This window comes from Raphanus sativus, chromosome 9, assembly GCF_000801105.2.
Source record: "Raphanus sativus cultivar WK10039 chromosome 9, ASM80110v3, whole genome shotgun sequence".
Taxonomy (NCBI): Eukaryota; Viridiplantae; Streptophyta; class Magnoliopsida; order Brassicales; family Brassicaceae; genus Raphanus; species Raphanus sativus.
Window position 1 is genome coordinate 17465 of NC_079519.1, and position 27104 is coordinate 44568.

Genomic DNA, 27104 nt, shown 5'->3' on the forward strand with positions numbered 1-27104 from the left:
GCCATCAGATTTGTTTAAAAAAATAAAAATTCATTAAGGATACAAGAGGAAATGAAAAAGAAACCACATAAACAACCAACTAACTCACGTTACATTTTTATTTATGACCTGTATTATCGCATTTGAACCAATTAAACCAGTATTAATGGGATAATAAATATGTCTTCGTGCTCTCATGGACCAAATGATATTAGATTGTTGGGGGGTTTTAATGTTCTCATGTTCTCATCCATTATTAGATTAGATACCAACAAATTGACTTTTCCACACGTAAGGCCAATGCACACAAATGAAAAAGAATCTGCAAATTTATCATTTTATTATGTTTTGTTAATGACATCATAGAACGAAATATATTGGAATTCAAATATATATGCCCATTGGTAAAAAATTTTGATAAAGAGAAAGAACTAAAACAATGATGTTCGTTCTTAATATATGTCATGTAAATTGATGCGTAAAACATTTAACCCTAAAGCTTACCACTCGAATACCAAAAACTAATATACCCACTTAAAAAAGTATATATATATATGCCCACTTAGTGTATATCATATAATATCATTTTACAACCAATAAATCCCTATCATTAGAATCAAACTCTTAAATAAAACGCAAAATCACCCCATTCAAAATTCAAAATAAAAAATCATCAAATCCAAAATTTTGTTAAACTCGAATAATATTTTATTTTTGTCAAGAACTCGAATAATATTATTTTCTGTTTCAAAAATAGTGTTTTAAACAATAACGAGGTATATGCCAAGTAATATTCGTTATTCACCAGTTATTAATTAGTAACAAAACCTTATACATCATACCGAAATTTCCTCCCAACAAACCAGAATTTCTTTAATTTTTTTGTAACTATTATCTAACCACTAAGTTAGAATAACCTATGTTATATAATGATATATAAATTAAATTTATTTAACTTCTTAAAAAAATACAGAAAATGTTATATATTTACAAAAAAAAATACAAACCCACAAACCCACATTATATATGCGGGTCAAGATATAGAATGAAAAAAATGATTACAAAGATACGAGCATGTGATTACAAAGAACCGAGCGTATACCGGATCAACTTTTAAATTGATATTATTTTATAAAATAGATTTTGACTAAAATTTATACACAAATATAATTACAAAGAAAAACAAAAATATGAACATTATTATTTTTTTCTAAAAAAAACAAAAAATATACCCGCCCTTCGAAAGGGCGGGTCAAAATCTAGTTCTAATTAAACTGCAATACTTTCATAGAACTAATATATATTTTGCTAAAAGAAAAAAAAAGAACTAATATTTTTATCACAAAAAAGTGGCAAACAAGTACGACTTAACCCCTACCAACGTCACAACATAACCCTCTCACGCGCATATAGCTGATTGGAGTCGGATCAGAAAATGGAATCCAAGTACAAGTGGTTTCGCTTCCTACTAAACTCCAACAAGCTACCATACGTACGATCAGCCACTCCCACGAACAGCACTTCCGTGTCAGGACTAAACGAGATCCCAGCTATTTCTCCAAACAGATCAATCTCTTGACACTGACTATAACCAGCTTCCGTGTCAAACACGTGTACAAAGTCAGCTGGCTCAGCCATCGCCAAGAACCGTCCATCAGACGTAAACCTCAACCCTCTAATAGCTCCCATGTTTCCTTCCAACACTTTTAGCGACTTAGACAAGTTCCTCACGTCCCATAGCCTGCATGTTCTGTCTTGGTTCCCCGTGGCTAGGATCTGACCGTTCGGATGCCATGCCGATGAAAACGAGTAGTCGTGATGGCCTTCGAGACCGTGGATCACTTTACCTGATCCAGCATCGGCTAGTAAGCACTCGGGACTGTCCCCTAAGACAGCCAATAGCTTGCCGTCTGGACTTGCCGTGACGTTCTACAAAAGATGATAAAACATGAACACTTGAAACAAAAGAGTATATATTATATCTATTGCTAATTTTACATATAATATTTTTTACTATATTTTTTGAAGCCCCTTTGTAACTACGAGATGGTGATTCACTTACATTTACCGACCAGTCGAACGCAAAACTGTTGAGGATAGCAAAGTTTGTAGCGTCAAGTAGACGGACGGTACAGTCATTGCTCGCGGTTATAACCCTTAACGAGCCACTACATGTATACAAGAGACCAAATGGTTGAGTTAGAAGCCAACCAATGTATATGTTCTGTTTAGCCTATAGGTTCTTAATTACCATGGTGCGTTGTATATATCGACCGAGTTCGTGATGTCGTGTTCAACTGATGTTAGAACAGTACAGAATGCAACTCCAGGTTCGTTGATTCTCTGTAATAGAAAAGATCGCAGCGAGTGAGAATCACTCAAGTGTATAAAGCTTTAAATGTGTCTAATAAATACCTTACAGATAAGCTCTCCTTGGAACCCTCCAGCAACTATCAAATCGTCTTTAACTGCCATGGTGCTTATCTGAACTCTTGATATAGACTGCGACAACAATCCTTGCTGCTTCTGAAGGTTGAAGTATCAATAACGTTAACTTAGTTTGAAGTACTACGTTCATGAAGAAGTGATATAAAGAAGTAAAGTTGCTTACCATCGTAGGAACAATGGGCTTTGCCACGTTAAGTACTTCTTTGCTCCTTTGAAGCAAAGAAGACCAATGCATGAGGGAGTAGTTCTTCATGAAGTACACGTCGTGCTTTGATGTTGACCATAGCAAGTTCCTCAGCTGAAACAAAATGTGACATTGGAGATTAGGATTCACATCCGAGACATTTGAACATCTTAAAGACAAGAAAAGAAGAGAACATGCAACTTCAAACACAAAAACACAAGCCAAGAAGGAAAAAGAGTGACCATTCCTAGTAATCTAATGTGAATGTTAGGGGATCATGAGTGGATGACACAAGGCGTTGTAGAAAAAAAAAATACAAAATGTAAAATCTCCTAAATCATGAAGCAATCAAATGCAAGTTCAAAACAAAAAAAAAAGATTCCCTGCAAAAAATAATAATAGCAAAGTTAGAGAGTCTTTGTAAATGTGCAAACATTTCCTACCATACCATATTGAAATGGTTTCTTTATGGCGCCAGCTGCTCTCCAAACCCTGTTTAAGAAAGGTTGAAAGCATATAGTAACTGTTTCTCAAAATGCAGAGGAGGTAGTGTGATTAGTCTTCTTCAAGTGCTACTTTTCTCAATAAGTCAACTCTGTTTTGACTAGTATGAACAGTAAATGATCTTACAATGGACACTTGGAAACGCTAATGCAATGCAAGAGAACTTAATACATTCCGTGCCTAGGAAATTCTATAAGAAGGTGCTAGACTTCTTAACTCTGCTTCGACCATCCTATAATCATAACTTGGCAATTATTTTGAATGAGTTAGAACCTTGGACACTATTGTAGTACCTGAGTAAACATCGAGCCTAAATTATTACAAATTTTCTAGAACTTATGAACTAGGGAGGTTAAATTAATCAACACCCCAGCTGCATAGCTGAGGGGGAAGAGCTGTGGACATAAGAAAAGATGAATCAGCCACAAAAATTGAACAATAACAACAGAAGCTAGTTATAGTGTATATGTAATCAAACTAAAGGTTAGTGTTTGTAGACCCGGCGGGAATAAATAGTAAGATTGTAAGCAACATGTTTTGAGCTTTAATAATCCTCTTATTTCATAAATGAACCAGAGAACTCAGGTATTAAAACAGGCCAACGTCATGGCTCCAGAGATTAGGCAGCAGAGTATTTATACCAAATATTACACAGCATAGTTGGAAAGCTGTCTTGTTTACCTGAAAATGTGAAATAGTGGACTTGACAAGCCTTGTGTTGAACTGAAAGTCATAAAAGTGTTTCCCTTTCTCTACTTGCAAACACTCCTATCAACAACAAAACTAGAAACCATGAAGACAGACAAAATAAAAAAAAACCCATAAAAACTAAGTTTATATTACAAACCTTGTCAAGGTCTTCTCTGGACCTAACGAGACTCTCAAAGTTCTTATACTGTTGCAACCTCTGGTAACGGTATTGATCTCTACTGTAATTAAGCCTCTCCCAAGGGATCCCTTGGATGTCTTTACCGTTCCTAGCTTCCAACGCTGACGTATTACTCTCCTGAGACTAAAGATTTAACATAACTCATAAGCTTAATTAAGTAGTTAACACTCTAAACTAAAACCAGCTTTTTTATCATACCGGCTCAGGATCATCCTCGAAATCAGAATCAGCTTCACTCTTGTGATCAAATTCTCCAAAGGGTTCATCGTCTTCAGAATCAGAGAAGCCGTGAAAGTCATCAACGAGGTACTCAAGGTCAGAGTTGTCAAAGATATCCATATTCTTTAACACCTGGTGAAACCAAATCAAGAACATGTCAAGAAGCACCACAAGCACAAAAGGTTCTCAAGAGTTTAAAGAAGCTCACCGTGTGATCGCGACGAAGATTGTGGAAATGGAAGAAGCGGTGAGTAATAAAAAGCTTCTTGTGGTTTAGAGAGGAACCGGTGGGAAGGTGGTGGTGTGCTTTATAACGGTGGAGGTACGAGAGAGTTTGGGTGGGTCCCCCAGTTTAGAGATTGTGGGACCGGTTGGAGTCGGTAAACCAACTTGGCGATGAAGGTTTGAAGTCGCGAGCATTTTGAGGTTGAAGTTCTGAAGTCTTTGGGACCCACGCATTTAACCGGAATAGTCATTAACTGGTCAAACGAAAAACGTTAAAAACTTTTAAAATTAAAAATAATAAATTCGGATAAATGCAAGATGCGACAAAAGTAGGAAACAAAATCTCATTTGTTTTTAAGGACTAATCGAAATGTTTCCATATTTCAACACTTTCAAATCTTGATTGGTGCATAAAAATATATCGGAATTTTCTTTATATAAAACTTTTGTTTAATGGTATATAATTTAAACAACACAAAAGTAGGAGTACTTGTCCATCCAATTCTAATACTTATCTTTCTAGAATATCTCTCCGACCTCTCTCTAAAAGAAGCTCCGCCGGACAATCTTGATTCCGGCCGACGGGTGGGCTCACACAGCCACCATCGGTCCGGCTTACGTTTTTTAGCTTTTCTTTTCGTTTTTCTCTTCTGTTTAGAAAGTCTCGGTTCGGTTGTTATTCCCGTTTTGACTCTGGCGGCGTTCTTATCGATGGAAGCTGTTCGGCTTGACTCTGGCGTTGTCGACTCTCTTCTAGTGACGACGGCCGGCGGTAGGTGTTGTTTTATGGTGGAGGTGATGGAGACGGATGCGTTGTGGATGCATGCCGTGGAAGTGGTCCGGTGAAGCGTTGTATCAGTGCAGCGTTTTACGCGGAGTCTAGACACCGAAGAGACCCTATACCTTCAATACAGTTGTTGGGGGTGGGTTTTCGTCGGCAAGATGGCAGAGATGTTGATTCTCCGATTTGGATTTGGTGTGATGCGGGAGGCGGTGACCGGAAGCTTTCTTCGCCGGTTTCGATCCCAATTTGGTGAAAAGGAGACGCGTGTCTCGATCTATGGAAGAAGCGGACACGTGGGCGGCTTACGCGCAGGCTTCAACGCGTGGATGGGTTCAGACCGTCTAGCTTTTTAGTCTTGGGCTACGCCCATGTTTGTGTAGCCCTTTATGTCGGGCTTTGACCTGGTTGTATGCGGGCCTTCATAGCCTTTTGTGTTTTTCAGTTTGGGCTGGATCCATTATGGGCCTTGACCTTAATACAATAATAATATAGACGGAAAAAAAAAAAAAAACACAAAAGTAGGAACAAAATCTCATTTGTTTTAAGGGAATTCGGCCAAAAAAACACTGAACATGACAAGAATGGTCAAAAGAAACATGGACTTGAGGTTGGCCAAAAAAAACCTGAACTTTTGTTGACTTTTATCAGTTTATTAAGAAACTTTGATTGACCGACCAGATTAAGACACCGTTAACTAACAGTTAAGACGGTGGTTAATCAACGTTAAATACGATCGTTAAGTAAAACGACGTCGTTTTACCTATTTTTATTATCAAAAATATGTTGTTCGCGTGGATCGAACCTAAGAACTCATGGCCAAATGACGAGGTCTCTTGCCACTAGACTACTGTCACTTTTAAGAATATCCATAACATGTTTTCTTTTATTGAGTATCAACAAATCTCGAAAAATCTAAATTCTTTTTTTTTTAAATTCCAAAAAACTTAAAAATTCAAGAAAATTAAAATTAAAATTAAAATTAAAATTGAAATTATAAATATTTAAAAAATATCAAAACATTAATATTTTTTTATAAAAATTAATGTATCTAAGATCATTTGAGTTTTTTTATCTTAAATACATTAATCATACTTTTTTATAAATTAATATATTTGAGATAAAATAGAAAATTGATATTTATCACACTACAAATGTTTTTCATTTAATTATTATCATATTTTAGAAAAAAAATTGTGATAATATCATTTGTTTATTGTATCTTAATTATCATTTGTATATTTTATCTTAAATACATTATCCATACTAAAATCTATAGTGATAAACATCATTTTTATTTTATATTACATATGTTAATTTATTTAAAAATATGTTTCAAGTTTTTAATCATTAAATTTAATTCGTTGCATTTTTTGAATTATTTTAGATTTTTTTTGAAAATTTTAATGTATTGATTTTAAAAAAAAAACTTATTTGTAATTTCAATTTTAATTTTACTTTTCAGAATTTTCTTGAATTTTTAAGATTTTTGGAATTTTTAAAGAAAAATTTAGATTTTTGAGATTTGTTTGATACTCAATAAAAAAACATGTTATGGATATTTTTAAAAGTGACAGTAATCTAGTGGCAAGAAAACTCGTCATTTGGCCATGAGTTCTCAGGTTCAATCCACGCGAACAACATATTTTTGTTAATAAAAATAGGTAAAACGACGTCGTTTCATTCCATCTCAAAACGACGTCGTTTTACTTAACAATCTTTGCAAACGTCGTTTAATCATTTTGTAACGGTGTGTTTAATTTGACGAGTCAACGATAACTTACTGATTAAAGTTTAAAGTCAAATATAGTTCGGTGCTTTTTTGGCCAGCCAATATGTTCGTATTTATTATGGCAATTCGTGCAAAGTTCATGATTTTTTTTGCCGAATTTCAACACTTTCAAATCTTGATTGGTTGCATGAAATATATCGGAATCTTATTTATATAAAGTTTTGTTTAATGGTATTTAATTAAAAAATCTAATATATACTATAAAAGATCATACTATGTAAAAAAATAAGATAAGAAAATATCAACATATCCAATACATATAGTGGAACAAAGAAAGATAAAGTATTTAGTTAACAACTAATTACTATTAAGAACTTATGACATAAACTATCAGGAATTTATTGTGAAAGAAAATAATATGAGACAACGGGCCAAGCGGCGGATCATTTTAATAAAATAAAAGATTTGGACTGGAGTTTTAATACTACTACTGCATAACAGCAGACACTCGATGACATATTCAAACCTTGTAATAAAAATATGTTTCTTGTTAGCGTCCCTCTTTGGTACGTGGCCATAGAATTCTACCGACATCTCATAATCTCTTTTGTAATGCCAATTTTTGTCGCTGGTCGATTAACCAGTCACGAGCCCTGTGACGACACGAAGACAGATACGTTTACACACTCATCACTCTTCAACCAGACGTCCCACGTGTTGGAACAAGGGCTCAGCTTTCATTCACGTGGCCTGGACTTAGTAACAATGGTTTGAGTTTTAATTTCTACGAAGCTCTTCATACGAAATAACTTTAGTTGAGAGACCGAAAAGGATTTTAACTACTATATTTTTATTTTGTTTGAAACCGACATATTTATCCTATTAAATCTAATTACGTGATTAAATGAAATTTGATAGATTGCAAATAGGTTTATTGTGATTAGGACATCGCGATAAGTGGCTTTATATCCATTTCAACTTTTGTGTAATTGGTTGGACGGTTAAATTTGTTTACGTTTCCAAACAATGCATCTAGCTCACGTATTTTACCATAATGGGCCTGATAAATCTGTACATAACGTTACACTTCAACGGCCTACATCAAAGAACAAAAGCATTAGTCTTATTGGGCTTAGGACCGCCCTAGAGAGTTAGTGTAAATAATAATACAACAAGGGTCAACTATTTTAGGTCACCGATGCGATTTTTAAGGGATATTTACGTCAATTCAAAAAAGACAACATTATAATAAAGTAGATACTCTGTCAGTCTCATCAGTCCGTCTTCTTATACAGCTTCTCTGATCTCTTGTTTTCCGCATTTCGAAGCCAATGGCTAAAACGATTCTTCTCCTTCTCACTCTCCTCTTCTTCCTTCACGGCGTTGACTCATCTCCGCCACACGCTTGCGACGCATCGAATCCCACCACGAAGCTCTTTCAGTTCTGCCGCACCGACCTCTCAGTCAACCGTCGAGCTCGCGATATCGTCTCGAGGCTAACCGTAGACGAGAAGATCTCTCAGCTGGTAAACTCAGCTCCAGGGATACCTCGTCTTGGAGTGCCGGCGTACCAATGGTGGTCTGAGGCTTTACACGGCGTAGCTGACGTCGGTCCCACTCCCGGAATCCGGTTTAATGGAACGGTTAAAGCTGCCACTAGCTTTCCTCAAGTAATCCTCAGCGCAGCTTCCTTTGACTCCTATCTGTGGTTCCGCATTGCTCAAGTACGTTTACTCTCTCTCTTGACATTTTAACTATAAAGGTGTTAATTTATTAAATTGTTAAATTTATTGAAATAATTTCTGACAGAAATTAACTCATACTTCAGTTCACCTTTTACTATGTCTGAAAAGCTGAAAAGGAAGTAACTGTCTTTGGATTTTTATTGTGTTAATTTAGGAAGTACTCAATCCGTGAGTATAGATGTCGTTTTAGTTTTATTCACATATTAAAAACATATAATTTATATATTTTCAAAATAAAAACATAATTATTTATATATCTAATCATATTTTAACTAATATAAAAAATAAAGTGAAAAATTTTATTAATAAATTTTAGTGAAATTCTAAAACAACATTTATTTTAAAACGAATTTTTTTTTTACAATGACAATTAAATTGAATTAGAGGGAGCATTGTTTTGTTTTTGGTGGTATGTTGCTATCTTAGACATTAATTCCTCTTATTAGTATAGATCACATGAATATTAAACTAATAAAGTTTTTGGATAATTGTTGTTGAAGGTGATAGGAAAGGAAGCAAGAGGAGTGTACAACGCAGGACAAGCCAAAGGGATGACATTTTGGGCACCTAACATTAACATATTTAGGGATCCACGGTGGGGAAGAGGCCAAGAGACTCCTGGCGAGGATCCGACGGTGACCGGAGCTTACGCGGTGGCTTACGTCAGAGGACTCCAAGGTGATTCTTTCGACGGTAAGAAAACACTCTCCGGTCACCTTCAAGCCTCCGCTTGTTGTAAGCATTTCACGGCTTATGATCTTGACCGTTGGAAAGGCATCACTCGTTACGTTTTTAATGCTCAGGTATGCTATTTTTTTTTTTTTAGGTATGCTATTTTCTCTATAATCACTTTTCAAAGGTTACTATCTTTTGACTCTTCTTTTTCATTTAGATTTAGTCCTTTAATAATACATGATTAATATAATCAAACGAATAAAAACTTATGTTTTCCTTTTAAAGTGGGCATTAAAGTAAAATCTTTACATAATGATGTTTTAAATGGCATCAAAGAGCATATATTATCCCTTGATTGCACTCTTTACGTCCTATCATGAATATGTGCTATTCTTTACGTCTTGTCATAAATATGAATTTGTACTAATATAATCATACAATCAACATGTTGAAATTCTGACGTGGAGCTGGTCGGAATCGAGTCAAATCTTGTTAGGAATTGTTAAAAAACAATTAAGTTCACAATACTATATTCTTCTCATATTGCATCAAATGCACTTATTGTTTCAAAATCCCTATTTTATCCAATTTATTAATTAAAAAGAAGCTGTTATTTAGTCTTGTTTCAAAAATTTAAATATTTACAATGTATGAGACATACCCTAAATAATATGTTTGAGGTTGGATAGGTATAACATCACGATCATCTTGTTTTGAAAAATGCTATAAACACGTCTTATCTTTCTTATTTAGCTCTCCATGCTAATTATGTTTATCACTTTATAATTCTCTGAATAAAAAGGTGAGTTTGGCTGACCTGGCGGAGACGTACCAACCACCGTTCAAGAAATGCATAGAAGAAGGCAAAGCCAGTGGCATCATGTGCGCTTATAACCGAGTCAACGGCATCCCCTCATGCGCTGACCCAAACCTCCTGACTCGAACCGCTCGTGGTCTCTGGCACTTCAACGGGTTCGTGTCTCTTCTTCTCGTTTCTTAACACTCCCGCCACAACGATAGTAATTAACATGTTATATATCGATCGTCTCTATATGTTCAGATACATTACTTCAGACTGTGACGCAGTCTCGATCATCTACGATGACCAAGGCTACGCCAAGGCCCCTGAAGACGCCGTCGCTGACGTCCTCAAAGCAGGCATGGACGTAAACTGCGGATCATACTTACAGAAGCACACCAAGTCAGCTCTCCAACAGAAGAAAGTGTCGGAAACAGACATCAACAGAGCTCTAATCAACTTATTCTCCGTTAGGATCCGTCTCGGTCTCTTTAACGGCGATCCAACCAAACTAACATACGGAAACATAAGTCCTAACGACGTCTGTTCTCCGTCTCATCAAGCGTTAGCGCTCGAAGCAGCTCGCAACGGCATCGTCCTCTTGAAAAACTCTCTTAAACTCCTTCCTCTCTCCAAACGCAGCAGCGGCGTTTCGTTAGCCGTGATCGGTCCAAACGCACACGTGGCTAAAACGCTTCTCGGAAACTACGCTGGCCCGCCGTGCAAGAACGTGACGCCTCTAGACGCGATACGACGTTACGTTCGAAACGCTGTTTACCATAAAGGATGTGACTCCGTGGCTTGCTCTAACGCTGCGGTTGAGCAAGCGGTGGCCATCGCGAGAAACGCTGAGCGCGTGGTCTTGGTCATGGGACTGGACCAGACCCAAGAGAAGGAAGACTTTGACCGTGTCGACCTTAGTTTACCAGGGAAGCAACGAGAGCTGATAATAAGCGTTGCGAAAGCTGCGAAGAGACCTGTGGTTCTTGTCTTGATATGTGGCGGTCCTGTCGATGTCTCGTTTGCTAAGGATAACGACAATATCGGTAGCATTGTTTGGGCTGGTTATCCTGGTGAAGCTGGAGGTGTTGCTCTTGCTGAGATCTTGTTCGGTGATCACAATCCTGGTGAGTAGTCTTTTTGCATGTGAAAAGTGAAGCTGCTGAACATGATTTAATTTTTTAAAAAGAATTTTTAATATAATATATTAATAAAGGTTAATAACTTTAAAATTGAGATAAATATTTATAAATTTAAAGTTTATAATTCAAAGAAAACGTTAAACAGACAAAATTATTAACTTTTAAAACTATATAATTGTTTTTTACGTTTACGCTATTACATTGGTAGTCATTTACCATGTTAAGATCTTCTGTAACTTTTATTTCTCCATAATATGTATTTTCTAGAGTTTGAATCTTATATTTTTAAGTGTAAAATTATTAATGAATTCTTAATAAACCGTTGTAATAAGGGCTAGTAACTTCAAAACTTTAGATAAATATTTTTAAAACTATATAATTATTTTTTTTACGTAACTATTTACCATATGTTAAGATCTTCAGTAACTTTTTTTTCTCCACAATATGCATTTTTTAGAGTTTAGATCCCATATTTTTAAGTGTAAATTATTAATAAACTCTTAATCAAATCGCTATACTAAAGGCTTTCACATTTAGTTAAACGTATCATTAGTATTTTTTTATAACAAGATCTATAAATAGTCTCTGAGAGGACACTGTACAATAGCTTCCATATATGATTGTTTCTTGCTAATTGGTTTGTGTGTGTGTGTTTCTAGGCGGGAGATTACCTGTGACATGGTATCCACAGAGCTTTGTGAATGTGAAGATGACAGACATGAGGATGAGATCATCATCATCTGGATATCCAGGAAGGACTTACAGATTCTACAAAGGACCTAAAGTGTTTGAGTTTGGTCACGGCTTAAGCTACACAACTTACTCTTACCAGTTCAAGACTCTTCCTCAAAACACTCTCTACTTGAACCAATCCAAACCTCAAACCAACTCAGACTCTCTTCGATACGCTCTGGTCTCAGAAATGGGAAAAGAAAGCTGCGAAACAGCCAAGACTAAGGTGAGCGTTGTGGTCGAGAACCAAGGAGAGATGGCTGGGAAACATCCGGTGCTGGTGTTTGCGAGGCACGAAAGAGGAGGAGGAGAAGATGGGACGCGAGCTGAGAAACAGCTTGTCGGGTTTAAGAGCGTTGTGTTGAGAAACGGAGAGAGAGGTGAAGTTGAGTTTGAGGTTGGTGTTTGTGAGCATCTGAGCAGAGCTAATGAAGTTGGTGTTATGGTTGTTGAAGAAGGAAAGTACTTCTTAACCGTTGGAAACTCAGAGCTCCCTCTTACAGTTAATGTCTGAATCTTTGAAAAAAAAAACATAATGTAAGAAAACTTCCTTCTGGATTGGCTTTTGGGTGGATTGAAAATAATGAGTGATTTGTGTGATCTAATACATATCTTAAAAACTGTTCTTGCTAAAGTGAAAAAACAACAAAAAAACAAAAGGGGACATATTTTAGTTAAGGGTCTCATCAAGCTTCTGTCTGTATTGAGCCAATCTCTGAAACAAAAGAAAGCATTACATCAGCAAACTCATAACAACCATGGGAGATAAACAATTGATTTGGTTTAGTTTGGTTGTTACCTTAGTATAAGCATAGACACCAGCTTCTGTAGGACCAACAGGGCTTCCACGTCTCATGAACTTCCTGTCTTTGAAGATGTAGAGCAACGGTAAACCAGTAGACAGCTCTAAACTCGTAACCTTAAAAGAACCAAAACCAAAAACTCTTTACCAAAAAACCAATAATATAGAGAAAAGACTCATTCTGTTTTTTTTTTGGTTACCTCCTGAGAAGTTAATTTATCAAGATACATAATGATAGACCGCAACGAGTTCCCATGAGCAGCAATCAACACATTGTTCCCTAATGCAAGCTCTGGTTGAATCTGCATAAAACGATTGATTAATACAAGTTAAAAAAAATGAAAATAAATATATATTTTTTTGAGTCATTACATTGTCTTCAAAATAAGCCACAGCTCTCTCAGCACACATCTCCAAGCTCTCTCCTTTAGGAGGAGGGATGTGGTAACTCCTACGCCACTCATGAACTTGCTGTGTTCCGTATCTCTCAGCTGTTTCTTCCTTGTTTAAACCCTGCAGCTCTCCATACCTAACTCAAAACCAAACATAAAACAAAAAAAAATTGTCAGAAACTTTTATCTAAAAAAAAAAACACAAAAAATTGTCAAAATTACATTCTCTCATTCAGTTGCCAAGCAGCTACAACAGGGATGGATTGCTTCCTAGTCTCTTCGCTGAAAACATGACTCCAAGTCTGAGCCTTCTCGCTCTCGTCGTGCAAGATGATAGGAACCTTCTTGCAGCGGTGCTGAGTCATGGCGAGCATAGCGGTCATCTGAGCGCGGATCAGAGAGGAAGTGAAGATCAGATCAACGGGTATGGTGCTGATCCTCTTCCCCGCTTGGATAGCTTCGGCCACACCTTTCTCGGTTAAAGGAACATCGACGCAGCCTGTGAAGAGGTTCTTCTCGTTCCATAACGACTCTCCATGCCTAATCAGTATCAGTGATGCTTCATCTGATTTTTAATTTAAAAAAAAAAATTGATTCAATGTTGCTTTAGTACTCTTAATATATAGTAATGAGGGAAGTAAGTATTAGTTTTTTTTTTTGTTACTTGATTTTTTCTTGGAAAGGGTGGTGGTTTTTGAAGGAGACAAGAGAGGGTCGAGGACAGGAGTTTGAGATGCGGTTGCTTCCAGTTTGAAACGGTTCTGTCTGAATTTGATAGGGACATTGAAAGAGTCCGTTGGAAAGAGAGAATGTTTGGAATTGGAAGGTGAATGAGAAGCAATAGAGCCGATCAATTGATGAGACACAACCGTAGCCATTTTCCTCAAAATTCCTATTAGCATATAAGAATCAAAAGGGGTATAACTTAGCAGTAATCAATAGTATTAAAAAAAATCAAAAGGGATCAAACTAAAGATCTAAACTTTGATTGCTTAAGTAGAGAGAACTAAATCCCTAATGCAACCGCAAAAAAAAATCACACTATACCAAAAGTCGAAAGATTTCGATTTTGCAAAGCTAATGTTGGTCGGAATACAGAGACATACCTGTCTTAAGGCTGTGACGATGAAACCGAGGATGGTCCGGAGAAGAGCAATAGAACTGTTATGAAATTACTACACGTCGATTTCCACCTAAACCTCAGACCGAAAATAATCGAAGGGATTTTTTTTTTAAACAGAAAATGAGAAAATCTCTTCTTTTTTATCTTTCGTTTTGGCCTCTTTGCGTGAAAGAAACATAAACGAGACAAGTTTTAAATCGGGGGGAGGGGAAGCCGACGCGAGGGTTGTTGAAGTTGCAAAGCCAATTAAAAAAGAAAATATGGAAAGCGTAGGGTTTATTTGACTCTCTTTTTCTACCTGGTTTTTGACATTTGGCAATTTTCTGTGTTCTGGTTCTGTCCTTTTCTTTTGGCCCTTTTCTTTCTTCACATCTCGTGATTTTGCTTCCCATAAGTCAATTATGAGATTCTGTTTTTCTTTATTCGAATATTCTACAAACTGAAAAAGGGCTCCCACTGAAAAATTGCATGAAGTCTTCTGTTTACTTTTTGAAGTAATGGAAAGTTTGAGTTTGGTGATGTACTTTTAGCTGGTCATGGGGTTGGTTAATGTGAAATCAAAATTTGCTCTATTTATTTGAAGTTTAAAGCGATGTAAATTTGAGTTTGGTGATTATTTTAGCTGGTTCGTGGTTGGTTAATATGAAATCAAGTTTTGCTTAAAATTTCACCTAAAGAACCCTTGGTGTCTTGGTGGAGTTTTGCTCAAAATTTCACCTAAAGAACCCTTGGTGTCTTGGTGGAGTTTTGCTCAACTTCTTCCCTATTTAGTGTACCAACAAAAATAGAGAGTAAGATGCCCAAAAAAAGAGAGAGTACATAAGTAGGCCCATCAAAGTCCATTAAGAATTTGCTTGGATACCAAAAATAGATTGTTAAGTATGTAGCCCAAAGACTACATCCTACTGTGTTTTTCTTTGCTTGGGGTTGGTTTGTAACGAAGTCCAGTCGGAGATTTACTCCTAAATCTTACAGATTCAGTCACAGTCAAAATTCTCGGATTGAAGATTAAGGTATGACAAATAAATTAAAAAAAAAACAGAAGTTATATGGAGTGTGCATGTTGTGAGAATTGGTCCCTAGACAAAGACAACCTCTCATGTGTTGGACCATAATTCTCAGAAAATAACAAGTTTGGCTGGCATGTATAAGTAAATCTTCACTCACTAAGAAACGATGAACGAAGAAATCAAATATTGAAGATGCTTCCCAAGCAGGGGAAGTGAACATATATCAATAGAACAAACTTACACAAACAAGAGTTCCCATCACTCGAGTCATCATCATCATCTAAGAACAAATAATATTATATCAAGAAAATACAAATATGTCTCTCCCATAACCAAATAGAAAACAACAGACCATCATGACACTGATTATAAAGATGGTCCTCTAAACCTCATCTTCATCAACCTGATACTTCTTAATCAACTCAGAGCAAAACACATCTGAAACATCTTTCTCAAACCCCATGTTGTTAGCGTGCCTGATCTGCGACGCAATGCCATTGTAATGGTTCAATATCACACGCGACTGTTCACGCCCCCTCGAGATTTTAGAACAACCCTTTTCTGAGCTTTTGACAAGCATAACATCGCACATCTCGTCTTTATGGTCCTCGTGGACAACGAACATGTACTTCCCCTTCCTGTTTGATACAGCCACGTCTGTGTATAACTCTTTCATTGTCTTCCTGTCTCTGCACACAAGCTTCACCGTCGCACCTATATATATAATATATTTGTTCATTAGACTTGAATCTCAAGTATCACACATTAAGACTTGTATCTCAAGTAACAGATCATGTGCATACACATCAACACCTAAAGCCAGATCTAGGACACGAACCATAACCTCTCAGATGTAACAATATCAACACTTTAGCTAGATCTAGGGCACAAGCGGATAAATATTACTTGGATTAAAAGTAAACGAAGCTCTCGGATCTAGAGAGAGAGAGAGAGAGAGAGAGAGAGAGAGAGAGAGAGATGGATACCGGGGACGGGGTAGGAGGATTCAGCAGTCTCGAAGCCGAACTTGCAAGTGTCGCAGTAAGTGATACCTTGAACCACCAACGTGTTCTTACCGATACGTGGCACCTTCGCCGCCATTGCTATCGCCGGCAAGATACAGAGAGCCATCAGCATCGCTAGTTTCGCCATTTTTGCCAAAGAGAAGACGTACAAGTGAGGGAGAGATGAGAGGAGGACGCACAGAGATATTAGTGAAATTTTAAGACAGCGAATCTAGGGAAGAAGAAAGAAGATGAAAGCGCGTGAGATTTAGTTTATCCCATCAAGGGTATTATCGTTAATTCGATGTTAGGATATGCTGACGTGGCAATAAACGATTGGAAGGCGTTAAAAAGGGTGGGTGCGTTTGCGTGATTGCAGGTTGCAGCTGGACAGAACTTGTTGCTGCTGTCTGTATGTCGGTGCTTAACTCACATGGGAAGAAAGCATCAAAAGATTATTAAAAACATTGGATAGGCCCAAACTAATAAACAAAAGAAAGTTTATTTTAAGATAGAGCCCATTATGCTTCTTTAGATCTCTTCGTGGCCCATTAGTTTTAACTGACGGGTCTAAGTTATTATGTATTATGGGCCATAGTATATCTAATACTTTTCAGCCCTATTTATTCAGAGCGATGGATTCCATTTTGTTGGTGTTCGTCTTAGCACTATAGTTAAAACACGTACAAAAATGATACATCTATCTTATTAAAACAGAAACATTCTGTTGGACCTAACATTTATTTTGTAAGTTTTTAAATTAAATACCTTTATACTTTATAGTTAAACATACATTAAATCACTAATGTTTCTTTATTTATACTACTATCCATGTTTCCAAACAATATACTTATTTCTTTATGCTACTATCAACGTTTCCAAACAATATATTTATTTTTTTATACTACTATCAATGTTTCCAAACAATATATTTTTATACTACTATCAATGTTTCCAAATAATACAATAATTAATTTTAATTATATTATATCTATCATTTTCTCTTTAAAATTTTGTAGAAACATCATAATTTCATAAATTGTAAAATAGTGAACTTTAAAATTTCGATTATAAGATTACAAATTATGAAACTATTACAATTTAAAGTCAATTAGATTACATATCGGTCATCCATCAGTTCAATCGGTTAGTCTCGGGTTTTAGTGATTTTTTAATATGAATATTTTAAAAACATAAATTGAATTGTCAAATCTCCGGATTAACCGGTTTAATCACAATCGGGTTGAATTTAAAAATACTGATTTAAATGCAAAAATATTTTAAATACGCACTCTTTAAAAATTACCAAAATATTTGTTAAATTATTAATGAATTTTTTCATGTTAAAATATTCCGCGCTTCAAAAGCGCGGATCAAAATCTAGTTTTTCCTTAAAACTTCGAATTTTCCAAAAAATATCAACATTCTTGATTTTTAAACATCTATTGAAAGCTTTTCAGCAGGGATTTCTTTTTTACTTTCAAAATACTGCGATGTTAACATCTTCATAAATTCGTAATCATAATCATAATAAGTTTGAGCATTGTTTATTCAGCCACATGGTGATGACTACTCTACTCATGTAATGCTAATGTACATGTAGTGGCAAACATAAATTATTTTATCGTACCAAACCAACACCTTTCTGTTTGACCCAGGCCCGTCTAGGCATGTGCTGGGAGAGAGCACTGGCACAGGGTCCATTGCAATTTTTGATTTTTTCTAGTCTAGATTAGGGTCCAATATTTTCAAAGTTCTTTTTTGTATGAGAAATTTTTTTTGGTTTAACCATTACTTTGATTTTCATTTTTTGCGATTTGATCATTTCGTCACTGTTATGTACTTTCTTCTCTTTGTCAAAAGAAAAATAGTTTCATCACTTTCTTTTTCAATATAGTTTTTATATTTCCATTCTGTGCGTTGGTTCTGGTCATGTGATGGGACAAATAATCTATTTGATGAATTAAAAAGAAAGACGAGCAATAGTGATGGCCACCCATAGACCGGAGATGAGTTTTGTCTGGATAAAAAGGTGATGATACTTCTAAGAATGTTGAAAGTAAAACTGAAAAGATTAAACTAAAATCACTGTCCAGAAACGTTTTGTAATTCTACTGTGACTGACATAATTGAAATCATCACATCGCTAAAAGCAAAACTATAAGATTACACTATTCCTATACATACTCTAACCATCTTATAGTACTTTGTGTGGTTATAATATTGAATAGAGTTCATATTTTATTATTATACAAAAACTAGGGACTTTATATATACCTGACCAATTGGCGGTGAGGCATGAGAGTATAATATCCAAAATCAGATCAAGAATCAAAATAATGGAGATACCAGTTGACTATGCTTTGTTCTTAATGCAGATGCGTGAGGTAATTGTTAAAGTTCAAATGAAGAATGAAATCAACAATTAACATGACTCGGACTTTCACATGAGCTGTTTGGCTGTTCCCACTTGTCTTTGCTTAAATATGGATGGAACAACTCGATCCGTAATAATATGAAACTAGATTTTGACCCGCGCTTCGAAAGCGCGGGTATTATTTTTTACTTTTATGAAATATATTATTTGTTTGTAATTATTGAACATATTTATTTTAGTAAAATTTTCTTTATAATAAATTTGACACACATAGTGTCTTTGGTAAACTATGTGTTTCTCTGACTTTGTTTTATTCCCTCTCCAATCAACATATCGAAGCGCGGATATTATTTTTTACTTTTATGAAATATATTATTTGTTTGTAATTATTGAATGTATTTATCTTAGTAAAAATTTCTTTATAATAAATTTGACATATAGAGTGTCTCTGGTAAACTATGTATTTATCTGGCTTTATTTTATTCCTTCTCCAATCAACATATTTATTTGGCTTGTTGTTAAAATAAATGATTTTAGAACGCAACTGTTTACTTTGATATTTTGTTTAAACAATGTGACATATTTCTGTATTAATTGTGTTCAATTAAATATTTACATTGTAATTTAAATTTGTATACAAATCAACATATTTGTGTACTTTGTTATTAAAAAAATGATTTGAATCCAAATGTAAGTACTCTTATAGTGATTTTTTCAGTTCATATAATTTTTTAAAATATATTTATTTCAACTGAACCAATTAATATTTTGTTAAATTGGCCCGTGAAATATATTTTTATACATCGATATTCAAAAGATCTGGTAACTAACGATACTCAAAAGATCTGGACCGAATCAGGTTATATGGTTATTTTTGTTACAAATATCCGAACCCGTTTTAGATACATTGGTTATTTAGATATTTTTAGGTTCCTATACATCAGAACTGAATTCATCCAGATCTAGAATGATCCAACTCAAAATCCACACATAAGTTTATAATATTCAAGCGGGACTTGGTTACCAAAAAAAAAAGGATACCCGAAAAGAACAACATGTACCTAAATAGACAGATAATGTTCATGTCTAAATGATTATATAAATTAATAAAAAACTGTTTTATGTATTTTGCTAAATTAAGTGAAATAGAAAGAGTTTTTTTTATCAAGTAAAATAATTATATGGAGTGGAAAATTAAGTGACAATAAATGTAGGACATTTTAAGTATTTTGATTTAAGTTATTATTTTATTCACAGAACATATTTTTGAACTATGTTTTTGGGTACGTAATTTTCCACCGATTGTAACTAAAATAAAAATAATTTAGTAAAATAAAATAAAATAAACCAAATGTTTAATCATATGTAAAACCTAATTATTTAGCATTTTTGATTTTATAATTGGCACAAAGTTAATATTGATTAACTAATAAATAAAAATATGCACTATTATTATTATGGTAATATAATTAATGATGTAATTTATTATTAAGGTAATATAATTAATTAAATTGTTAAACTAAGTGAAATATGGAAACACAATTAATAGATACTACTATTCAAGTTTCCAAACACTCCATTTTTTATAGCTATAACTAAACACACCAATTTTTTTTATTAATCTTATCCAAGTATCCAAACGCACCGAATTTGTACTTCACCTTTAATAAGATAGATGGGCCAACACCACTTATATCAGAACAAATAATGAAATTTTAAGTTTGGCATAAAAGTGATGAAAAGACTATACGTGTGTATGGTTTTAGAATGTTACCTTCATACAAACGAAAAGAAGTTTACGGCCGTGCTTATAATGTGATTAAGTTAATATCAAGATTCAAAGAGCCTTTCTCAACTGTACGTAACCTGATATTATATCATTGAACCCTGCTATATTAGACTCGAAGTAAGGATCAGTAACATTTATTGTCCAACTGGATTAGACAAATATAAAATTTAATGGAAAGCATATTTGCACGTGTACTCTTTAGACGTATTCCTACACTAAGACTATTTTTTGTTATTTTAGAAATTTAGAAATAGAACCAAAGAGTAACGGGACAACTTCTCATATCTTGCCCCCTCATAAAAGACAAATACGACACATTAACATATATGGCACATTATTATTATATAATATGGTAGCCAGCAGCTCTTGGCTCATGCTTCTCTTTAGACACATGCATGATCATTTATGTAAATATACATCCTTGTTAATCCCTCTACTGAAAGCTAAGCTATAAAACAACATTTCATCTTCTGTATGAAGACTACTATATTCAACCAAGTTAGTAAAAAGAATCAAGTCAATAATTAAAATGAATATATACAAAGTATACGCACACTGACACAAATTAGGGTCGTGTCTGAATACAAGCCAATCAATCATAAACTTAAAGTTAGAACCTTGAAAAGTTATATTACTATTAAATACCAATTCTAAAAAATAATAATTAATTAGTTATATGGGTAGTGTATTTATTAGAAGTGAAAAAGATACACAGCCTGACTTTTATGTACATTTTAAATTCTCCTGGTTTTGGAGGACCAGATAAATAATTGAACTTCATGATCTAAAATGATCTCATGAGCCTGAGTATACAAATACATATATAATGCATATATCGTGCTGGTTAGATAATGGGTTTTCACTTAAATGCAATAAACCAATTAATGATTTGTCTTGTCCATTGTTTTCATTTCAGCAGAAGCTAGCTAGTTTATTTATCCATTCCATAACTAATTTTAAATAATTAAACGGAAAGCATGCAGTTTATCTCAGTTTCTAACCATCTTCTCTGGTCGAGAAAGATGCCAACCATTTTTATTTTATAACTCGAATTTGCTTTTAATTTAGCTTTTTAATAAAAAAACATAATTACGCCGCTTTTGTTCCATAAACAATAATTAAGGAGCATGGATGCTAGTTGGAGAGATCAGAATTCAGATAGTTAGCCAAATCTGATGCGGACACATGCCAATTTGACCAAGTGGTACTATATATTATATTACTCACTTAATACGTTAAACTGATTTAATATCAACTTGCTACTACAAAATGTATCCACAAAGCAACCTATATGTGTGTACGCTATAAACTTTATATACATTTTGTTGTTATTACGTACCATTTCTGTTTGTACTCCATTATACAAATACGGTGAATCTATTCCGCTTGGTACTGCATTGGAGAACTTGTTCCGAAAACTACGCACATGTAGACTTAGATTTATTTTCGTTCTGCCAAAACAACTAAAAGAAACCTGCGGCCTCCGATCCTCAGGTTACATATTATCAATTTTTTACCTGTGGATCGTATGCATACAACAAAGTGTACAAAGGTATCGTTAATCTTTCGTTAGAAAAAAGGAACGAACTAAACTCCAAAGTTTGTGTGTGTTTGCAAAAGTTTTGATAATAATGGGAAGCACACAAAAAAATGTCATTAGGATTTTTCCAAAACTTTAACGACTCGACAAGCAAATCATATAATGAGAGAATCTCTTAATTTTTCCCATTGGTGGATACTAGGACCCATGCTGATTAGGCATTAGATTCCTAACTCAAGCAACATTGTATTTTATTAATAGTGTCTATTCAAATACGTATAAATCTACATATGACAAAGGAAAAGAGAAAAGAAAAATAGTCATACACGACGAACACTGTATGTATATAAATGTATTCTAAAAAGGTACACAAAAGGCCACACCCAGTAAAAAATTGTACATCGACTTTAGTTGACCTGAGTTGAAAAACTGGAATTAATTCTCCGATAGAATAAACGTTATCGATTCCAGGGTTTATATTCTTTTTTGTTGTTGATGTCTAATGATATATGGTGTTTTATACATCATTGTATATATGTTTTCTAATTGGTTTTCAAGTCTTTATCGAGTCTTTCTAGTCCTTTTCGAGTCATTACAGGTCTGGAGTTGCACTGGATGGGAGATGGACCTGCTGGACAAAAGAAGCAGAAAACAGTGCAGTTTGGTGATTTTCACGCAGAACAGTCTGATGACTGCTCCCGATCAAGCGGAACAAGCAGACGGAGTGATCCCGCGGTTGTTCCCGACGAATAAGGAAAATACAACATCTCGGGATTTGCCCTAATTATCCTCTTTTTCTCTCTGGCCGCCTGTGGCCTTTGATATATCATATTTTCTGTTTTCTCTTTATCATTCTACGCTATTCTAGACACAAGAAACCATTGGAGACTTTTAGATTATTGGATTTTGCTTATTGTAAAGGGAGAAGGCTCCATCTCTCTCTCCATAGAGAAGATTATCCTGAACCCTCTCTTTGTTTCTGTTATATTTATGCAGTTTATTCTTCTATGAACTCTGTGTTTTCTCTGTTCATGGCTGAGTAGTCGGCTTGCTTGTCTAGGGTTCTAGGGTGTTGATTTCGTGAGCTAAACATAGATAAGTGAATCACTCGATTGTCTTCATTCATAACCATTCTTACTGCTTGCATTAAACTGGCCGCTTTAATGTTAGATCATAGGTTTAATCTGATCATCAAAAGTGCTTAGGTTGCTAGATCTGTTTTGAATGAGCATTGCATCCCTAATCAGCGAAAGTAGATATTAGGGTGTTCTGTGAACCTATCGGACTTGATCTCTATTGCTTGTTGTCGCTTCTCACCTCAACGACAGTTAGACGGTGAGATCGATCAGCATAGGAAGCAGTATCACGATAGTGGACTGTTCTACTTGAGTGATCCGAGTTCTAGACTGTTCTATTTAGCACTTGAATAATTGTTTGGCTCACAAGTATTGACACCCGATGAAGTAACCCTAGGCTGGCTTCTCTTTAATCTGAATTCACATTTACTTTATTTTATTTGCTGCTTGTTACAAAACTCAAAACCCCCATATTGTTTTAGCTTAATATTGATCCTATAGAAATAAAGTGTAAGAGTTGGTCTCTGTGGATTCGATCCTAAAGTGCTACATCGACATACCATTCGATTGTGGTAGTGTGCACATTAGGTTAATTGGTGTGCGTGAACACGAATATCAATTTGGCGCCGTTGCCGGGGACCATCTTTTACCTTTATTTTTCGGTTATTTATTTAGTCTAAGACCTCTAACTTGCTCTTTTCTCTTTGTTGCAGGAGATCGCAAGGTTTAGAAAATCAGAACAGACAACAACCAAGGCCTACTGACACCACCATGGGTGATCACGGTCATCAAGATGATCTCGCTGCAGCAATGCAACTGATGCAACAACAGATGCTTCAGATGCAGCAGACCATCCAAGCTCAGCAAGCAGCTGCAGAACAATATGCTCAACAGGCTGCTCTCGCGCGGCAAGAACAAGCAGCGCAGACTGTTCCAATCGGGGAGAGAAACCTTCCGCGGAACATTCCTACTACGCGCTCTGCATTGTTCCTCCACTCTGCACCAGGCAGGACTTCGAGATCAAGCCTGCTCTGATTGATCTGGTGCAGCGAAAAGTGTTCTCTGGTCTCTCTGCAGAAATTCCAATGGAGCATATTGAGAATTTCGAAAAAGTCTGCAGTTTCACTCGTGCGAATGGTGTGCCACCAGACTACATCAAGTGCATGTTATTCCCATTCTCTCTTGATGGAAAAGCTGCACGGTGGTTGAACTCTCTCCCTACCGGCTCTCTCACATCGTGGGAACAGGTCCGATCAGCGTTCCTCAACCATTTCTACTCTAAGGCGAGAACAGCTACATTGAGGAACAAGATCACCTCATTCAGACAGCTCCATGATGAGCCTTTTTGTGACGCATGGGAGCGCTTCAATGACTACCAGAGAGAATGTCCTCACCATGGATTTGATGATGATTACCTCCTGGGCATTTTCTATGATGGGGTGGACTGGAAATACCAAGGTGCTCTAAACTCTTCGAGCAATGGAGACTTCATGACTCAGACCACTGATGGAGCGCTCAAGCTGATTGAGAACATGGCAGCTAGCTCAGCCAATGAGAATCAGGAGAGCAACCGCTCCAAGAAAGGGAACAGTGTACACACTCAGAAAATTGATGAGCTAACAGCTAGGTCGATCAACTACTGCAGAACAACCAGGCACAAGGATCTGGGTATCAGAACACCATCCGCAGAGCAATCAGCAAGTTGTTCCAGCCGCGAGTGCTCCGACTGCAGGGAACAGTCCGCCAGATGATCTGAAAAATCTGAACATTATGATGCAGCAGATGCTCCAGAGCCAGCAACTTCAGGTCAAGGCACTGAATCAGGTTACCACAGACATCAACACCAGGATGGACAGCATGTTCACGAGCTGAATTCAAAATATGATACTGTGAGCAACCACATAAAGAAGATTGATGTTCAGCTTGCTCAAACTGCTGAAACTGTTAAAAACAGCAAGAGATCATTCGCGGAAAGAGTGTGATGAATTCTAGGGTTGAGCACTGTAATGCAACCGAGCAGAGAAGTGAGAAATCTGAGGAAAACAAGTGGAACAACTGTTCGCTGAGACTGTTCTGGGCACAGAACAGAGAACAGAGCAATCTGCTAGCTCTAGAGTGACTGCTCCCGCGACTGCTCCCACGACTGCTCCCGCGACTGCTCCCGCGACTGCTCCCGCCCCGACGGATCTCCTGATATTCCACCAGTGCGAGTCTATGTTCCTAAGGTTCCCTATCCGATTCACCTAGACACCTGAAGGTGTTGCCTAAGGTTGATGACCCTGGAAAATTTGCTTTTCCATGTTCTATTGCTGGAGTAGAATTTGAGGGAAGCTCTTTGGTGACTCTGGATCTTGTGTGAATCTTGTCTCAAAGGCGATTGTAGACAAGTTGGGCATTACTGAAGTTTGAGTTTCTCAGGTGACTCTGACTTTTGCAAACTCTTCCAGAGCAGTTCCTTATGGCCACCATTCGCAACTTCTTGTCCAAGTTGGGGACTGTGTTCTCCATACTGAATTTCAGGTTGTTGAGATGAACAAGGATCATGAGATGCCTTTGATTTTAGGAAGGACATTTAATGGCTACAGTGGGAGCAATCGTTGATATGCCTAATAAGAGTCTCCTTCTCCCACATCAACAAGAATGTCTTCTATCAGGCTGTTCCCACCAGATTTCAGAAACTACACGCCTCTTGCATCTCAAGTATTCTGTGGAGAAAAGCTGAAGGTTGTTTCAAGGAAGGAGCTTGGTAAAAACAGTGAGTTCAAGGAAGTTCTGAATGGAGATCCTCAAATGATACAAGAAATCAGTGGGAATGCAAGGGTGAAAGAGAAAGTCCAGAAGAAAATGGTCAAGAGGAGATCCTACTATGACTTTGACACCTCACTGGTGTGATGAGAAATTCATTGAGTATGAGGTAAAGTGCAAGGGTACCTCTAAACCTTTCTCTAAAGTCAGAGTTATTCTCACTGATAGAGCTGAAAGAGAAAGGAGAAGCTGCTGTGAAAGGGTTGTTGAGCAGAGTTTTGAAGCTGAACATGTCTGATTTGTGAGCTTGTTTTGGAACAAGCCCTCATGCTCAACCCGACTGATCCCTGTCACCAAGTCAAGCTAGTGACTTTAACCAAGCGCTTGTGGGAGGCAACCCACTGGTAAGTGTAAATATAACTTGGTTTGTTTTTGTTTGCTTATTTTCGTTTTTTTAGTTTATGAGTTTTCAGGTCAAAAGCAGAAAAATTCGAGATAACTTCGAAAAATTCTGGGTTGCAGAAGACGGAGCTCCTGTTCTGCAGGAGCAAGAACAACCGCCCAGGTGAAATCTGGCGACAGAACACCCAGAATTTTTCGGAGCACCCGCTCTAGGTAAGTATCTCGACCAAAAAATTTGTAAATTTTGTTTTCACCTTCTCTCTGATTATTTTCACACGAGACGTTGTGAAGTAAGTCTGGGGGAGGTTCTTCGTCGTTTACTAACTCGTGTTGTTTCTTTTGTTTTTCTCTTGAGTCAGTTTGAGTCATTTTTTTAGGATCGAGTCAGTCAAAGTTTGTGGGAATTAGGACCTTAATTCTGTGTTGATCACTAACCACCTCGTGCTTTAGTTGTCTATTCAGTGACCTAGCAGTGGCGAAAGACACACATGTGGACCGGAACACCTGACATATCTCACTGAATTCTCCAGAAGTTCTCAGCCGATCAGGTTACACTGGGTAGACTTAACTCCAATACTTGAACCTAATCTTGACTGAATTTTCTTGTTATGGGCACTAGATCAGGGAAACGAGAACTACAACTCAGGACTTTCTTATCCTTTATATCCATCTTGTTGTTCCTGAGTGGCTAGCTCATCTTTAGCTAGTTCCCACCCTGCACCTTATGCCTTTATTCCACCTTCATGCATTTGTTTTTCAGTGTTATATGTGCAGATATGTGCAAAAAGGT

General features: G+C 36.2%; 4 protein-coding genes and 1 non-coding gene across 7 annotated transcripts; 1 reads left to right on the forward strand and 4 right to left on the reverse strand.

Annotated features, from left to right (window-relative positions):
* Positions 1 to 1242: 1242 nt before the first annotated feature.
* LOC108823915 (uncharacterized WD repeat-containing protein C2A9.03) lies at positions 1243 to 4586 on the reverse strand. 3 transcript variants are annotated; one of them, XM_018597227.2, is made up of 9 exons: positions 4432 to 4586; positions 4203 to 4355; positions 3963 to 4127; positions 3797 to 3883; positions 2591 to 2725; positions 2395 to 2505; positions 2231 to 2322; positions 2042 to 2147; positions 1243 to 1908 (listed from the first exon to the last, which is right to left on the reverse strand). In XM_018597227.2, exons 2-9 carry the CDS (start codon positions 4341 to 4343, stop codon positions 1408 to 1410), a joined length of 1338 nt encoding a protein of 445 aa, XP_018452729.1. In that variant the 5' UTR covers positions 4344 to 4355; positions 4432 to 4586; the 3' UTR covers positions 1243 to 1407. The 3 variants fall into 3 exon arrangements, with proteins under 3 accessions (XP_018452729.1, XP_018452730.1, XP_056851473.1); XM_018597228.2 differs by lacking the exons at positions 3963 to 4127; positions 4203 to 4355; positions 4432 to 4586 and adding an exon at positions 3060 to 3103 and having other exon boundaries at positions 3797 to 3885; XM_056995493.1 differs by lacking the exons at positions 3797 to 3883; positions 3963 to 4127; positions 4203 to 4355; positions 4432 to 4586 and adding an exon at positions 3060 to 3790.
* A 3647-nt stretch (positions 4587 to 8233) lies between these two features.
* On the forward strand, positions 8234 to 12659 carry LOC108827697 (probable beta-D-xylosidase 7). Its single transcript, XM_018601168.2, has 5 exons — positions 8234 to 8685; positions 9207 to 9509; positions 10184 to 10353; positions 10442 to 11307; positions 11982 to 12659. Exons 1-5 carry the CDS (start codon positions 8293 to 8295, stop codon positions 12566 to 12568), a joined length of 2319 nt encoding a protein of 772 aa, XP_018456670.1. The 5' UTR covers positions 8234 to 8292; the 3' UTR covers positions 12569 to 12659.
* LOC108827698 (2,3-bisphosphoglycerate-dependent phosphoglycerate mutase 2) lies at positions 12593 to 14698 on the reverse strand. Its single transcript, XM_018601169.2, has 7 exons — positions 14355 to 14698; positions 13913 to 14140; positions 13471 to 13813; positions 13229 to 13385; positions 13057 to 13158; positions 12854 to 12973; positions 12593 to 12769 (listed from the first exon to the last, which is right to left on the reverse strand). The coding sequence occupies exons 2-7, from the start codon at positions 14124 to 14126 to the stop codon at positions 12725 to 12727; spliced, it is 981 nt and encodes a 326-aa protein (XP_018456671.1). The 5' UTR covers positions 14127 to 14140; positions 14355 to 14698; the 3' UTR covers positions 12593 to 12724.
* Positions 14699 to 15657: 959 nt separating this feature from the next.
* Positions 15658 to 16629, reverse strand: LOC108823507 (protein DOWNSTREAM OF FLC). The gene is made up of 2 exons (XM_018596730.2): positions 16368 to 16629; positions 15658 to 16095 (listed from the first exon to the last, which is right to left on the reverse strand). The coding sequence occupies exons 1-2, from the start codon at positions 16531 to 16533 to the stop codon at positions 15764 to 15766; spliced, it is 498 nt and encodes a 165-aa protein (XP_018452232.1). The 5' UTR covers positions 16534 to 16629; the 3' UTR covers positions 15658 to 15763.
* A 7833-nt stretch (positions 16630 to 24462) lies between these two features.
* On the reverse strand, positions 24463 to 24569 carry LOC130500475 (small nucleolar RNA R71). The gene has a single exon (XR_008939099.1). It is a non-coding gene; the product is annotated as a small nucleolar RNA R71 (small nucleolar RNA).
* Between the last annotated feature and the right edge of the window lie 2535 nt (positions 24570 to 27104).